General features: G+C 33.1%; 1 protein-coding gene across 10 annotated transcripts in view; it reads left to right on the top strand.

Annotated features, from left to right (window-relative positions):
- The window catches only part of LOC138706341 (dentin sialophosphoprotein-like), a 69,119-nt gene that overhangs the window by 33,149 nt on the left and 17,546 nt on the right, over positions 1–18,424 (top strand). For 9 of the 10 annotated variants that reach the window (XM_069835508.1, XM_069835509.1, XM_069835505.1 and 6 more), the window contains 4 exons: positions 1,563–1,664; positions 5,438–5,512; positions 11,523–12,128; positions 13,545–13,652. In XM_069835508.1, coding sequence (XP_069691609.1) covers positions 1,563–1,664; positions 5,438–5,512; positions 11,523–12,128; positions 13,545–13,652 — 891 coding nt within the window. The remainder of the gene's footprint in view (positions 1–1,562; positions 1,665–5,437; positions 5,513–11,522; positions 12,129–13,544; positions 13,653–18,424) is intronic. The other variant, XM_069835503.1, reaches the window with a different exon arrangement.

Genomic DNA, 18,424 nt, shown 5'->3' with positions numbered 1-18,424 from the left:
TATTTTTCAAAACAAATGATTCAGTAGTTCTTACGTACAGCATAGGTTCCGACAACATTTCAATGTGGGTCGACATGGACTAGTTCCCAGCCATAACACAATTTTATTGTGGGTAAACAATAATAGAACGACTTCTTCAGCATCAAAACGTTAAGTCAACAGGAAGACCAAGGACCTCCCATATGCCAGAGACATGGTAGGCAGGGCAGTGCTGAACTTCAGAGTCAGGCTCCATGAGTGCATTAGAAAAAATGGACTTCATTTGGAGGGCGTAATTTTCAAAACCTATGCATCAGTAAATGGCAATAATGCCTCTTTTCGATAAAAGAATAAAAACCAACTTACATTAAAATGCAACTCTGTTGTCAAAAAAGTCAGATCTTTTTGCCGGACTATGTATAATTGTTTACATATAGTGATTTACTTACTTACTGGCTTTTAAGGAACCCGGAGGTTCATTGCCGCCCTCACATAAGCTCGCCATTGGTCTCTATCCTTAGCAAGATTAATCCAATCTCTATCATTATATCCCACCTCCATATATTTATAGTTCCATAATTAAATAATATGGTATGATATGATATTTATTTGTCAACCAACTTTACAATTTATAGTTATGGTGGATTTTTACATTTCTGCTTTTTGATCCACCATCACTTTAATATATACCCACATACAACCCTTTTGTGTCGATATATTCCTTTACCAAGTTTTTCCTGTTTACTTCCTATTCTTCTGTTTTAACTGAATTGCTATCTATCCTTCCCTACCCTCTTCTGTTCTCTATCTTACCTAGACTATCTCTCTTTCATATTTAAATATTGTATATTCCTTTTCTTCATTATTTGAATTATTTTGTCATGAGCCCAACCGCTTCAGTCGTAGCACGAAAATGTGGCAGAACTTCTGACAACCCCAATAATCATAATATTCATAATAATAAAATATTGATTACGGATAACATGAAAATAGCATGAATGAAACTAATGAAATCACTTTGTAAATAGGAATATTACTGGTTTATTTATTAATGCACTTAATGCTTTTCAATGTATTTAACATGACTATATTTATATATTTGTACATAATAATAAGAAAACACAGATCCGCAAACATAATTATACCATAGATAAGACTATTATGATGAAATAGAGATTGCCATGATTTATCTGAAGATGCCAAACCAGGCGAAAACGTTAATACAGGTATAAAAATGATACATGTAAAAAAGTGTTACTGTTAATGTAATCAAAATAAGGTAAGTTATAAGACTGTAAAATAAACATATGTCACTCATAGGATGACTTTGTTAACTAACATATTATGTGAATTGTGTACAAACACACTTTGTGAAGGGGAATATTTAACTTGGTTTTGTGATTAAACACACATGCACCACTACAAAAATACAACTGCACATGTTTAAATTCAGTATCATTGCTGTTGTTGCCTCGATGATCTAGCCAGTTGATAACAATAATGCTACGCGGTGGTATAGCAAAACTTCCCTTATTAGCAAAGAGCTTCACACTCTTTATTTACAAGAAATTGTTTTATTGTAGAAATGAAGAAAAAGGTGGAGGAAATACATCCCAAAGAGGAGGAGGAGGAGGAGGAGGAAGAGGGAGAGGAAGAGGAAGAGGAGCTGAAGGTGGTGCTTTTAGGTATGCAAAATGTACCAGAAAAATTAATTTTAAATAAAATTACAGTACTGTTGTTTAACTATTACCATATCTTAGAAATATTCCATAATGAAGAAATTTCTCTGCGACCTTACTTTATATGCCATAATTAAAACTGAAAGTGTTTGAGATTTACATTTACTCTAACAATTGTACAGTCATTATTGAAAAAAAATAAAGTGTGAATTGAATTATTTATATGAGGGATAGTCGGAAAATAAGTTTTCCAAGTCTGCCATCTGCAGGAAACTTTATTGACGAGATACAAAATAATATCGACAGAAAGGGGCATTAGTCATTTATTTTTCTAAATAGTCCCCACCTATATAGTCTCCCACATTTGCCCCACCGCTTCACGAACTTGAATCCCTGTTGATAAAAGATAGTGTCATGGGTACAGACGAATATCCATACGGCAGCTTCAGTGTTGTCATTGGTGATGAAATGGCACTCTTGTACGTAGTGTACATTCCAATGTAGGGTAAAAGTGGAAGTTGCTGGGTGCCAGGTCGTGACTGTAGGGGGCATGGCCCAGGTGCTCCCAACTGAAGATGGCAATATGGTTGACCATGATGAAGATTGTACATCGCACAACAGAGGAAAGATACTTGTGTAAACATATTAACTACTCATCAGTTCTAAGTGTTCTCCAGGAGCAAAATGGGGAAACTTATTTTTCGATTGTCCGTCATATATTATATTACATTTAAAGTAATTAATTGTAAGAAACACACAGATGCCCAGATCTAATAACTAACGAACTATTTCTGTTTATGCTTATGTTCAACTTCAGAACTCACGAAATGCACATTGGTATTAAATGTGAGGGAAAGTAAGTAGGATACAAACAGTTATGGGTTATATGCTAATTGTACTTAATAGGTTTCGAAGGTGTCAGTAGATGTGGCAGCACAATTAAGCTTATTTGTAGCAGATATTAGTATCACATGTATGTGCCCAGCTCAGATTAAAAAAAAGGCGACCGTACTAAAGTGTATGATGGGAGAGTAGTGTGCTGTTGTGCGTTTTTTGTGGACAAAAAGTATTCAAAAAGGAATGTTTCCTTTTTATCGTGGGAAGTATTTGAAAAGCAGCGCACAACTGTGTCGGTAAATTTTCTCAAGGATACTCCAAATTTGTTGATGAAAACTTGCCTAGTCGTCCTGTTCAGATTGCAATTGACGCAGTATTTTCTCTCATAAGTGGTTTCAGTTGTTGGTCTCATGTACTACAGTAAAAAAAAAAAATGTTTCTTTTGATTTTATTCCTTCTCTGCATGTGTCGCTTTTTTCAATTATTAACATATTTTTGTAACTGGTGGTAGCTGTAGTGTGCCTCTGTTTCATATAGATTAAATATGTCTTCCGCAGCAAAACGAGAAGCAATGTCAGAAAGTTTTAATTTCCAATCTTCTGTTACTGGCGCATCAGTTCCACTTAATTCTTCATATAGAATATTAAAAGTTATATTATTGCGTTTGTGAAAATAATCTAACCATCCATTGCAGACTGTGGTTATATCTAATCGTTTAATAGTATTTTTTCTTTTTTTTTTTTATTGTGGAAATGGCTTCAACAAAAGCAGAAAAAAAAAAATAAAAATAACATTAAAAAATCACGCAAGTGACATGGGTAGGCATTGGATACACGCACACGAGAATTGTTATTTAGTTGTCATTGAACATTTTGTGAACTAATTTTATTCCTAAGCATTTATAATTCTGTTGATGCCAGTGTTTGAAACTATAGATTTGGAAAATGGGAAAATTTCCGCAATTTTCGTGCAGCATATGCCATTAGACAGATGTTCGATAACTTCTCTCTTTTTTCAGTTGTTAACCCCACTGTCATATTAACAGGCTTTAGATCATGTGGTCTGTTGGGAACTCAATCCATTCTTTAGTCACTCGTCCTATAGATCTTCTGCCATGATGTATATAGTGCTGAATTTGTCTTGGGATTCTTGTTCGATTCATTCTATTAATATGGTTCTACCAGTTTTCTCTCTGCATTTTAGGTATATAAGGATGGATTCCGTATTCAGTTGTTCTAGAATGTCTTAATTCTTTTTATGATCCCATCTGGTATAACCTGCAGTTTTTCTCATGAAATGCATTTCTGCTGCTGTGATTCTCAATGCATCTCACTATTATGTGTTTACTCATATTGTTACACAAAATAGAACTTGACCACATACAATATCACAACTCAGCTCCTCAGCAGTAATTGATGGACACATCACTAATAAGACCAAGAAACACAGTATTTTAAGAATGTAAGGGAAATGCTGAAATACCCAAGGTCAAGGATTTTACAGGTACACGTTACATATAAAGAAAACCATCCTTTCACCGCATTATGCAAGTGACCTGTTGTAAACTTCAAATTCAGTTCCGCACAACTTTAAACAGTGGTCAGAAATAGGAAAGAAAAGAGAAGTTGAAGGCCGTGTCTAGAGGCCACAGATTTTCACATTAACGATAAATGCAATAAGTCTTGGATTAAAGGGGAAAGTGGTTTTCTTTGTGAAGATGTTTGTCAGGGATGACAAGCATGGGCATATTGTACCCTCTGACAAGGAGTCTAGAGACCTTTCACTCACAAAATTGCATTCAGACACAAGCTTAAAAGATACTCTACCAGTATATCACTGTTGCACCCCGTTTAAATTCTAGAAATATCCGTGCTTGACATGTCTGATGTATTTGATAATAGTAAGTAAGATATTTTTAACGCGAAGTTTCGCGAAAAAGTTTCTTTTTCAACGAAATAATTCATTTTTTTGCGAAAATATCACATACAATATTATTTTCTTTGCACTGAAAAATGCGCCTATTTTTTCTTATTAGGTGGAAACTGGTATTGAAAACATGCATTGTATGGTGTAACAAAAGGATTTAACAATCCATTCCTTCTACCAAACAGTTCAGAGTGTTAAACTTAACCAGCTATCTCTGTACTTAGGCAACAAGGGGTGAGACATATTGGGATGGTCCTAGTTTTGGGACAAAGCTTTTCCAAGTCTCAGTTGTGAAAATGGGTCGCATCGTTACAGTTTCAGTGCACATCAGAGAGAGAGAGAGAGTGAGTTTGCGTGTGAATGTGTTTATGTATCCAAAACGAATATACTAAAATGCAAGTTTTGTAGTAAGGTAGATATGGAGAAGAGTGATACTGTGTCCAAACATTGTTTTAAGATTAAAGAATGTTTGGGTCTAAAAAAGAGAAAAGTATCACTCCAAAAAGGCAATCGTCAATTGAAGATTCATTAATTCACCATATACAAGCCAAAAAAAAAAAAAATTAATAAATAAACCCAATATATTGATGGATATAGCGAAAATGTTCTGAAGTGCAAATAATTCAGTTGAAAAGATTAGTGTTCCAGCTGTTAGAAGCTGGCTTAAAAAATATGACTATGATTAATGATTATATAAAAATTTAATATGTCTTCCACTTTAACATAAAAAAGTTCTCTCAATTACATGAAATGTTTGCATTAATAAAATTAATTCACGATAAAACAGAAAATATAATATTGTTATCGCGAATTATTTCCAGAGTAAGTGCAAATTTCTGTTGTCTCTATTCATGCACAAACTATAACCTTACGGAGTGTTCAGCATCGGATAAAGGGGTGTACAGGATAGAGGATATGTTAAGCATGTGAAAGTATAGGAATTTGTATGATATACAGGAATGTCCAAATAGAAGGACTTTACTGTAAAATTCTTATAACTTTGTTTTTGTGTGCAGACAGCGTGCTCGTAGTCGTCCACGGGAAGAAACATTACCTTGGGAAGATGATCCTAAGTTATCTTCCTTTGAAAAGTATGTTCACATCTTTAATGTTAAGTATGAACTCTATTGTGTGTGAAAATAGTGGTGCAATATGTATAAGTTCGCATAATCTTCTATTTAAAAGTTCAAGATGAGGTCAAATATTTTGAAAAAATTTTATGAAATTTTTCCAGTATTATCTACGGTTTAAGAATTTGCATCAGTTTTGTTTGAAACTCTTGAATAGTCGATATTCATAAAGTTCTTAAAAATTTTGTTTTTGTTGTTCACTATATGAGCTCTGATGCAAAATAACAATTTTTCTCAAAATCAAATGTTTTACTTTCTCTTAAAGAAAAATATAAAGAAAATAGGCCTCTTTTCATGTTGCAAAAAATTAATTTGGATATTTTCGCGAAAGTACACGTTTTTAGCATCGTGACATCGGAAAAGTTTTTTGGGCATGCCATTTGGCCTTTTGTCTGTCTGCATACTATGACGTTCTGCTTAGACATGTGCAAATTCTGCCTTTTGCCCACTTTTCGTGTTCGTCTACCTTTTCCACCACTCCGTTTTTGTTCACAGAATAACTGGAAAGGCAGGACCAAATTCATGCTTGTATCCATGCTGTGGAATTGACTCTGATGAAATGTGTGCATGTTTGCAAACCCAGGCGTACCTATGTTCACTTGTATCCGTGTTTGGGAGAGGGTTTGTTTATCTTTCGAGCTCTTTTTGTTTATCTTTCGAGTTCTTCAATTGTGTTCATGGTATCAGTTTGACTCATTCAATTCGAGACAAGGTTTTAGCCACTGGCATAGTTCAGTGGGCTGAGACACTTTCCTGCCAATCTGGAGTTGCGCTCGGGCATGACTTCGATTTCTGCTTGTACTGATTACCTGATTGGGTTTTCTTCCGAGGTTTTCCCCAACCATACGGCTAACGTCAGGTAATCTATGGCGAATCCTCGGCCTCATCTCTCCAAGTACTATATTGCTATCACCAATCCCATCGACGTTAAATTTATTTATTTTATTTTATTAATACTTGTAACATAAAATATAATATAAACAGATAAAAATTTAGCTCACCCCCTGAAAGAGTAGAACTCGTGCTCAGCAACGGATTCCTGATTTTAAATTAAGAAGTATAATATAATACAATTTGTTTTATGTCTACTACGCAATAAGAATATATAAATTTAAATTTATAATTTTTCATTATTTATAAAATCCATACATAACTTTTTAAATTGAATACTAGAACTTTTAGAATTGATAAGATTAGAATATTTAAATACAAATTTGTTATATATTCTTGGGCCTAAATTACTACTATGATTAAATACTGTAGCAGTGTAAAGTCACTTCAATTTTTATGTATGAATTCTATTAATACAATATAATAAATCTGTCTTATTTTAGAACCTTAAAGTCTAAAAACAGTTTTTGAGATGGAAAATCAATAGGTTTATGAAGACATATTTTAATTATTTCTTTCTGTAATAAATAAAGTGGATTAAAATTAGTTTTGAATAAGCTTCCCCATCCTATAATTCCATACATAATTACAGATTGACATAATGGTAAGTACTGCGACCGAGCACGAGCGCTGCTCATTCGGTCTCAAATTTTGTTAATACTACTGTATCTTGTTTTTATATTGCTTGTATTATTTTATTTCTATTTCTCTTGTTTGTTTTGTAATTATACCGTATTCTTTATTCTGTATATTGTGCGTAATAAACTTATTGACAAGTAATTCCTCAATAAAACAAAATAATATATTATTTTACGTAATTTATTATAAAGGTAATTAATGTGTTGTACAAAGGTAATTGAAAACATAGTAGTTTTAACAGTGCCGTTAAATAACCAAGCAAAAAAAAAAAAAGACAAGATTTTGCCATACTCCCTACTACTATCTGAGTTGACTTCTTAATAATACAATATTTACCCATGTTATTTATAATTTATGCATAGTTGTACATAGTGTGTGTAACATAGTTTTTAATTATTATTTTTTATTATTTGTGTATTTTATTTCATGAAATATGGTAATATATTGTTTCTGAAACAACGATATCTACTTACGTTTATTATTATTATTATTATTATTATTATTATTATTATTATTATTATTATTATTATTATTATTATTAAACTTGGAAAAATTAGCAGTGCATATTTCATTTCATTTATTGTATTTTATTTATTGTATACTAACATTAAAGCTTTAAGATGTGGAACAAGTCAGAAGTTTAGAAGGTTATAATTTTTTGGAGAGATGAATTGAGGCCGAGGATTCGCCATAGATTACCTGGCATTCGCCTTATGGTTGAGGAAAACCTCGGAAAAAACCCAACCAGGTAATCACCCCAAACGGGGATCCAATCCAAGCCCGAGCGCAGCTCCAGATTGCAGGCTAGCGAGTCTGCTGACTGAGCTATGTTGGTAGCTCTACAAAAAATATACAGTATATAGCAAGCAGATGATTCAATTTACAAATCTAAACAATTATTCATCAGTTGAGCTATAAACTATGAAATTGGAAATGAATGTATATTTTCTGATATAAAGGAAAATCTTTCTCTTTCAAAACATTCACTTTTCTCTCCCTCGCTCTCTCTCTCTGTCTCTGTCTCTGTCTGTCTGTCTCTCCTTGGTTACATTTTCTGTCAACCAATTCATTCACTCTAACTCCGTGAACGGAAACGTCTCTCTAAGATTTTTGTACATAAAACTGAATAAAATAACAAATATTTTACTAAATATTACTAAATAAATTTAACAGCTACTGTACATAAAAACAGACACTGAGTATTTTTTTTCTGAGTGCGTGCGTGCACCGCGCATGCGTGCTTTTTCGACCAAGAAGTCTGTGAAAGAGAGAGGATGATGTCATTGTTCCCCTCCTTTTTCCTATTTGCTAGTCGAAGATATTTTACCCCTTGTTAGTTGTTTACCAGTGTAGATAGTGTTAGCACCCATTAGGTTAATAAGAAAACATAACCTGGTATCTACAAACTGTTATGACAGCAAAGTCATTACCTGTACGCATCTCTTTGTATCTATGTTGTGTTCGTGTACATCTGTAGTTTTACTTGTAAACTCGCCATAATAATTGTAAGATTCATCATCATCATCACCATAATCATAGACAACATGGGTTAGGTCTACTGGCCTGTTCCGACTTCACAAAGTAATTAAAACTGTTCTCTCCAGCACTTCTTTGGTTTGCCTATATTGTGTGCCTTTCTGTTGGGTATATCTTAACAACATATAAGGTACAACTTTAATGTTACATATAGGCTGCAGTTGTGGGATCAGTTTCTCCATTGCTAGGGCCTGGTGTTTTTTATTAGTAATGAACGTGAAAAGTAAAAGAGAGATGCACCAAGAAATATATTGTCGTTGATTTTATGAAACCTCCTATGTGACTGTACAGAACATAAGTTTTTCGGGAGGAAGAAAAAAGTAATGAAATATCAATATCAATTTTTTTCTTATTTGTCTTTACCTTTTTTAACATTGTATAACACTTTTAACATTTTAATTTAAGAAAGTTTTATAGTTTTCCATAAATGTTGCAAATACAATGCCGTGTATAAGATTATTGCTAATTAAGGTTGTGTTTGAGTGTCTGACATTACATGGTGAAGAAAAACAATGACGAAATTGCCACAATATTAACCATAAGTAAGATATTTTATTCATTTTTCACGAAAAGTTTGAAAGATGTTCATCTTTCTCTGCATTTATCAATGTATAGTTCTGCATTGTTGTAGTTGCTGATCTGGCATTATTCTGATCCATGCTACAGGAGTTCTTCTGCACAGCATTGTAATTGTCTGTAAATGCTAAATAGATAAACATAATCATCACTCGCAAATAAAGTATTAGATCCAGTGGATCCAGTACAGTCTCCCATCATCGCCTCATATCTTGTCCAAAATTTCTGTGACCTCATGAAGAATATGATCAAATGTTTACGTATCCTGGTGGAGGGCATCCTTTCCACGTGTGATTTACAATTTTGACGGTATTGTTGGATATAGGCGACAATAGGGTCAATGTGAAGGTCAATCATGATATCAACATTTCGTCGGTGTTCAAGTAGTGAACAGCCCACATTTCTCCTTATGAACCTCATCTCTGTAGCAGTCGACTGTCTCTTATCCATCCTTCTGATAGTCCATGCCTCACTACCGTGCATAAGAACAAGTCAAGCTAGTGTCTTGTAAATTTTAAATCTGCTAGGTCTCTGTACCTGCGAAGGTTTGGAATTCTGATTTACCACACTGATAACTTTAATGTATTTGAGATTTTGTTTGCCATATTTTCATCCATACTAAATTTCATTTGAAAATTATAGGAATTAACTCTAATTAAAATGTTATTAATATACTGTAGATTTTGCTTTGAATGGTATGTTTTGCATTAAAAGCCATAACTTAAAATGTGAGGTAACTTGTTGCAGATTATAAGATGTAGCAATTGAGGTGTTCCCTGGAATAACAAATTAAGATATGTTATGTTGTTTTTCTGTTTCCAGCATATGTTGAAATTTTAATAACACATCTCCCTCCTGACAAAGTATTATTTCCCTCCATCAAACACAGCACCCTCTAAAAATGTCTGAATGTCATTCTGCGCAGTGCTGTTACACCAGATCTAAATTGTTCGATGCTCGTATTTCAAATTCAAGATTTTGTAGTTAAGTTCTTTTTCCAGAGAATGTCTCAATTGTAATTTGATAGTGGTAAACACAGAATTTTGTCAAGGGGGGATCATTATTAAAATTGTTTACAACTTAAATTATCGGTATTTTAAATGTTGTGTATTATTATTATTATTATTATTATTATTATTATTATTATTATTATTAAAAATTTGAACTGTCAAATGCAGAAAATGTTAAACGTACATTTCACAATAAAGTCAGAACTCAAATTAACGAATGGGTGAATATCACTCTTAAAATGAGTTTAAAATCGACAATCCATAATAATTAACATCTATACTGCAGAACTGCCAAAACAACTTTTTCAATATGTTTTACAAGAAGTTAAAATTCATAGTGTGTTGGCTTCATGTTATTACAAGGTCAGTACTAGTTGGTAGGTTTCTCTATAATAAAGATGACATTATTATAATTCGAATGTGCCACAGCACCAAGCAGAGGGATTATATTGAAAGAATGGTACGAGGACTATGCCTTATGTCGAAGTAGATTTTGTTAAATTAGAGAAGGGAAAACGATTATTGATAAAAGAATATTCAAATCTAAATATGTTTTTTTTTGGTCCAAAAAGGGGGGGGGGTTTAAACTCGGTAATCCCTCCCTTGCGTACACCCCTGTAATGTGATCATCTGTGAATACCAGTATGTCAAGGTATGAGTTTGCAGAAATAGGAAGTCCCATATGACGACTTCTTTTTCATAGCTTGTTAACATGATTCATGTTCACACCTGTGGAGTAACAGTGCGTCTGACCACGAAACCAGGTGGCCTGGGTTCGAATCCCCAGGGCAAGTTCCCTGGTTGAGGTTTTTTCCGAGGTATTCCTTCAACCCAGTATGAGCAAATGCTGGGCAACTATGAGTGCTGGATCCCGGACTCATTTCACCGGCACACTTTTTGCATGTCACTGTCCTTTATTGGAGAGTGAGGTTAGTTAATAGCTTTATTGGCAAGAACTCAGTATTAGTTAACAACAACATATATTTTTAAATTGGTTGGGGAATAGATTGCAACCCTGTCGCACATGTTTATTTATTGGTACCCAAGAAGAAGTACCATGTTTAGTATTTAATGATAAAACACACATGTTAGGTCAATAATATATTTTTATTTTATACCATGTTTAGTTTTTATAGCTATTTAATTATATATATATATATATATATATATATATATATATATATATATATATATTTATTGTAGATTACAGTTATAAATTGATCAGGTACATTGTCATGTGTTAAAATGTCTAAGTTTATATCTATTTACTTCATCAAAAGCCTAAAAAATAACGTGATCTTTAATTTTCAATTTTATAGGAAACCTCATGAAGGCCAAGGAGCCTATGGAAAATTTGATAAAAAGAATAGAGGCGGTGGGACAGGTGGCCAAGAACATCGTCCTTTCAACCAGAACTATGGAAAAAACAAGAGCGGATTTGTAGTGGTTGACCATGATGATTGCAAGCCAAGGAACTATCATCAAAATGATCAATTTCAAAGAGGTCCACCACAAATGACCTTCGAAAAGAGACATCCACCGTTTGTGGATCAGAAAAATCCAGGACACTCTAATAGAGGTTATGATCCTCAGGGACCACAATTTATGGATCAGAAAAATCCAGGACACTTTAATAGAGGTTATGATCCTCAGGGACCACAATTTGTGGATCAGAAAAATCCAGGATACTTTAATAGAGCTTATGATCCCCAAGTACCCAGTCAGATGGGTGGGTACAATAGTGGATATGAAGTACCTGTTCAAGGCCCAAATAGAGGTACTTTTCAGCACAGAGGCACTTTTCAGCAGAGAGGCCAAATGCATAATAGAGGTCAGTTTCAGCCACGTGGACAGGGTCATCCTCATCGTGGACAGTTTAATCAGAATCGAGGACAATTCCACAACAAGGGGGATGGACAAAAGAGGTACAGTAATATTTTAGTTTACATTGTTCGAAATTTCTTTCACGTTAAATACGTAAGTCCACGTTAAAGATAAGATCATAGTATAATCAAATATCATCATCATCATTATCATAAAAAATTATTGGTAAGTTTCATTTTAAAATTGTATTTTGGTCATTCCATCTATTCTCTTTGATGTTGGGCCCATAGACCTGACACAGCTGACGATAAATTTCAATGATGCTATGCCGTGTGCATTCAAACACTTCATCACTGATCGCACTTCACATGTGATGGGAGCTGGAATAGGAGCGTCCATCTTCAACCAATGCAACGAAGCTACTGAGAGCACTTGGGAAGTTCCGCTAGCGCATGCGTCATGCTTCGCACAACATGGTTTGCTGTGCTATGGGACGAGTGGGAAAGTTACTGTATGGACGCGCCTCGTATTTACAAGTACAACACTCCAAATGACAAACAGAAATGCTACGAACTTATGCATCAGTCTAATACCATAGTAATCTCATTTCAGAACTTCTAAACTGTATCCCACTACTCTCTTCCTCTGTTCCTTTCCTCCTCACTCTCTCTGTGCTATCTACCTCTCTCTCCCACCCTCTCCACTTCCTGTTGATTGATTGATCATTGTTTTTCTGATTGTATCTGACAAAGCCATGCGTAAAGGAAGGAGTTTGGATGTTTAATCCCCCAATTTGAAAAGAAATCAACGAGTTAGAAAGTGAAATAGTTCAATGTGATGTGCAATACCAGAGGCACACACACCATTTCAAATCGTGATACTGTAATTATTAAATAAACAGTGTATTAAAATGTTTTTTATATACTACTTTACGAAAGTGTATTATTATTATGTGTTTGTTAATAGTCAATATAATGAGTATTAAGAATATGTAAATATGATGTGGTTGAATGACTTGAGGGTGTTTAATTTGAACTCTCGGCCCTTCATTCGTTATCTTAAGTGAAAACCTATTTTTAAGAAATCAGTTTTTAAGGAAAAAATAATTAGTCCTATTATCTCCATCCGACAGGTAGCAGTGAAATAATACTTCACTTAATAGCTAAAATGCATAGAGGTACCTTCATACATAAACGACACGCTAGCTCCTAAAGTGAGAGCAACAGTTTGAATTGTCTGCCATTTTTTTTCCTGAACTCTAAAATTAAGCATACTGAAAACTATCGTTCAACATTTTTGTCTTATTTTGACATCTGCATTACATCCTTTCATTTTTTACGAACTTTAGCCCAGATATTTCTAGTTTTGAACATTGACAATAACTTTCTTAATTGTTTTGTATCATATGCATGCACTAAAGCATTATATGCTAATTTCATCTTGTAAATCATTCTTTATTTTGTTCGTATATTTGTCTCTCATCTATCTGATACGAAATTACTTTATTATATTTACAGGGAACAGAAGGATCTTGCAAAAGAATTAAACTTGAGTCAGTTCACTGCAGAAGAAGTAGAGGCAATAAAATCGGTACTGAAGCAGCAGCAGCAATCAAAAAAACAAGAGTACGTGAGCTTTATTATATTAATATAATTATGTGGTTTATAGCACTCAACTGTGGTCTATTAAGACGTTTCTTGCCTCTGCTAGGTGAGCAGTGTGAAAAATTCACTGTTGGGTTAAAAGAATCTACATAGAAGATGGAATTCGTTACTCATGTTAACATAATAATAGCGAGGATGATTACCAGCAAGGCCAAAATGTAATATCATGCATAATACAATATGACCCACCATTAGCAGAACTACTAAAACAGCTTTCCACACTGGTAATCCAAATTCGAATCCCGGCAGATCCCACTGGACAAAGACTGTGTTTTGTGATGGGCATTCTATCATTGTTCTGTTAACCATAATCATACCACAGTTTAGTATATACAGTTTCGAAGCTCAATACTTACTAAATATGCAAATATAGACAGTTGAAATATGCATCCATAGATAGTTGCTAGCCACCAGGATCACTACTATTGCCTCATCACAGACTCTTTCCCTAGCAGACGATAAAATGTATTGTACTTTTGATATCGTGTTCTTTTGAAAAATTAACACCTTCCTTCCACTGTTGAAATACGAAAAACATAAGGTCTATATATAAAGTATATATTATATTTTATAAACTCACCTTCCTGGATCTTTCGGAAGAAGGATAACTCTGACCTCTTTTTCTTAGAATTTATAATGCTGCAAACGTCTCCTTGTCTCATATTATTATTCAAGTTCTTATATTTTAGCCATTTACAGTTATTACAACGGATAACAAACATTTCACAGTTTACACAAATTTTCACAACAATGCGAAATACAGCACAGTCAATGCCTTTTCGATCTAGACCAGGCCGTAATATATGTTCGGGTTTTTTATTTCAGTGTATGGAGCTCAGTGAATTATTATATTATAACTTTATTGCTTATCATAAATAAGTTTTATTTAGTGTAATGTGTCCATAAGTTCCCTTTACTTCTTGTTGCATAATATGTTGCAGAAATAATTACAAAACTGTGTTATTTTAATGTGAAGAAAATTTATATGTTAACATAATCTTTCGCATCAACATTTTAAGTTTAGAATGGAAGCTATTTTGAGGTTTAATAAAAAAGAATTTATATTGTGATTTAATATAGCACATCTACCTTCCTTAATAAAGACAGAAAATTTATCATACCACTCCTATGAAATTAGTGTACGTACAATTGTGTTACTTCGTCTCTTAGGTAGTAGATAAATACAATAATTCAGTACTTAATTGTAGTATTAAAATACAGAGAAATTGAATGTCCTGAGTATCTTACATGACATTATGCTTAATTATAATGTATAATTGCGAATTTAGGAATATAAGATATAGTAAACATAACCTATAATATTTCCATATGAATGGCAGGGCATTGGAGACCACTAAAATCAGACAGAAAGGGGCAACTGGGACAGTAAACATAACCTGTAATTTCAACATATCTAAATATCCGTGCGGTGCAACTGAAAGTTATTGAATCGTGCATAAATGAATGTACAAGAATTTCGCAATATTTAATCGAAATAAAGGCAAGTATTACACATATAACAATGTAATTTTCACACCAAAAATAATATTTCATCTTAACTCGCAAGTTATTTATGTCTGAAGTGTCTTATAATCATAATTTTAAATTTTATTAATGCAATTACACTACATTTTAGAGAAATATATGTTACCAGTACTCTTTATGCATTCGAACTAATTTATATGGTTGAAACGCTGCCCTTCGTGATCAGGTTAAGTGAGTTACATGGTCTGCCTTATGGCCTGTATTAGATCACGATGGCAGTGACACAGTCTATTGTTCCTAGTACTCACAGCGCTCCAAGCGGCTAGCAACTATCACGAGAAATGCAGAAAATCATCCCAAGCTTCGCAACTGTATATACTAAACTGTGATCATACTGTGTTACATAGTTCTCCTCCTATGGTCCACCAAGGGCAATGCCTTCATGGTAGCTAAAAGAAATACAAGCCTCAGTGCATCATCCAGTGTATGGGGAAGCTTGGATGAATGACAGAAGTCAAGTGCCCACCATTAGTTAAAGAGGAACAGTACAGTATAAAAAGTGATACAGATTATTGGTTGATCAAAAATATTGTATAGCTTCGAATCTTACTATATGAGACAGTACCTACAACAGTGGAGCAATTATGTGAGTGTAATGGGATCAATTATAGACTGGAAATTATGCAGACCATTACAAAATTCGAGAGATAAAATTTGGGACCACCGAAAGAACTGAATCGAAAATCTCATAGATAACAGTGGCCTGCATCTCGACATATTGAGAAATAGGTTCCAAGTTGTGTTGTCACTTCAAATCAGCATGGTGCACTTATGGATATTTTTTAAGCTGCTTAAAATAATAAATCTGTAGTTTACCATAACTTCTCAACTGTTCTCAACTTGGAACAAGTATGAAACACAATTTTTTCCTTATTTCGCAAGTTTTACATCACCTGCGATTGAAATACTTGTAGTGCACCCATGCGATATTCGTGTTACAGCAGTGTATTTCATATTTTGTTTGAAATGGAAAAGTGACTGAACTATTTTTTTTTATTTAGCTAGTAAGCAAAGTGAGTACAATTCAAAAGTATTCAACAATACATGTTTCTAGCCACTACCGTAAGAGCTAGGCTCGTGTATAGTGTGATCTTAGCCAATAATATAACATAAAATTTATAAAGGCAGTTTACTAAATATACTAATTACCTTAATTCAGACCAACAACTAACACACAAGAGAAAAAAGAGAGAAAAACAAACTCATTTAATATAAATTGACAATCAGACAAAAGCCGCTGACATTAATAAAAACATGAATGCAGTCGACAAAAATGAAACAGTAAAAAACACACGTTTGTTAATATTATATAATTATCATGAATAGTTTTATAACTTTCTTTTTTAAAAGGTTTAATTTTTAAACATTTCAAATTTGGAAAATGATTTGTAATTTTATTATAAAGTCTTGGGCCAAAACTAACATCATGTTTAAGTGCTGCACTTGTATGACATTTAGGCCCAATCGATGGGAAAGTAGACTTTTGTCTTCGAGTATGATATTCATGTCGATTATATTTATGTTTTATTTGATTTCTGTGGTAGTAAGTAAACTTTATTTATAAATTTGTTCAATATTTAATGCTTCGAAATCTGTATAAATTAAATTTGTTGGGTAATCCATATTTTTGGTCAGTCAAATTTTTATTAATCTTCTTTGTAATAAAGTTAATGGATTAAGTACAGATGATGCTACTCCACCCCAATTTATTATACAGTATTGCATATGGGTTTTCTTTGTTATTAAGTTATCTTCATGCCAGTATCTAAACTAACATTGTCACCCCAATTTATTATACCATACTGTATAATAGCAAAGAAAATCCACATTGAAAGTATTTTTATTTTATACAAAGCCAATAAGAAAATGTTGCATAGGATTAGAATCTACGCAAAAATTGTGCATAACATTTCAAATTTCTTAACTTACTAGGATATTTAGTTTAAATAAAATTACTATAAGAATAATGGTAGTGCCGATAGTCATGAAAACTATTGTTCTGAAACATCGAATTTTTTAAAACTACTTGAGGCCACTGTCATCAACAACCAAGCTTGGTGTGAATATCTTTCCAGAACTGCTGGATACATTTTGAGAGCTATTACAAAAGAATCCAAGTGCAATGAAGCTATCAATTGTATCACATTTTCTGCACTATACAGAGTGAACTGTAAGTGATGTCATTAATTTCAGCAGGTTATTCTTTGAGATATTTCAAACAAAAAATTTTAATACAATTTTGCTCGTTTTTGCTTCCTTCTCGAAATAAAAATTCTTTTATATGAAACATTTTATAGCATGTTTTGGGAAAAACGTTCATTGAATTTCCAATATGTTCAGTCAATTTAAGAAAGCAGTGTATTATGATAATAAATGATAGAAAGAATTTATAGTGTTGTTCTTTAAATGTGCAGAAATTTGATCCTAGAAATGTAACTTTTGGTTCTGCAAAGGAATTCTACAATGTTACATTATTTTGTTTCGTTGTGTTAGATGCAGCACATCAGACAACAACAATACATTTGTTCGGATCAAATTTCTGCACATTTAAAGAAGAAAGCTAAAATTCTTTCAATCATTCATTATCATAATACACTGTTCTTTTAAACTGACTGAGTGTATTGAAAGTTAAATCAATGTTTTTCCCAAAATACGTTATGAAATGTTTCTTACAAAACAATTTTTATCTCGAGAAGGAAGGAATGTATTAAACTTTTTTGTTTGAAATATCTCAGCGAACAACATCCTGAAATTAATGACATTACTTACAGTTCACCTGTATTTTATCACATAGTCTGTAGCATGATAACCTAATTTTAACAGCTTGTAATTCATAAACTTTTTTTGAGAATTTTAATACAGTAGAACCTCTATTATCCGTGGTAATGAAGGGGGTGGAATGAACGGTTAATCGAAAAAATCGGATAATCCATACTGCAAAATATTTTCGTAAATTAAGTAAATAATACTTACATTTCTTAATTTTCTCCGTGCAATTGTGTTTAACACGCTAGATAGTGAATCAGTTCACACATTCAAGTCTGATTGTCAACGACGAGTTTTAAAGGAACAAGGAAATTCCTTCCAATGGCTGTCAGTGGAAACATAGGAATAATACAGGTCTCGTGTTGTACTTTATACATTTTATTGTTGATTTTTATTGATCGCACACAGTTGTAACATCAATC

Source organism: Periplaneta americana, chromosome 9 (assembly GCF_040183065.1).
Source record: "Periplaneta americana isolate PAMFEO1 chromosome 9, P.americana_PAMFEO1_priV1, whole genome shotgun sequence".
NCBI lineage: Eukaryota > Metazoa > Arthropoda > Insecta > Blattodea > Blattidae > Periplaneta > Periplaneta americana.
The sequence above is the reverse complement of the archived record's forward strand: the minus strand, read 5'-3'. Positions and strand labels throughout refer to the sequence as shown.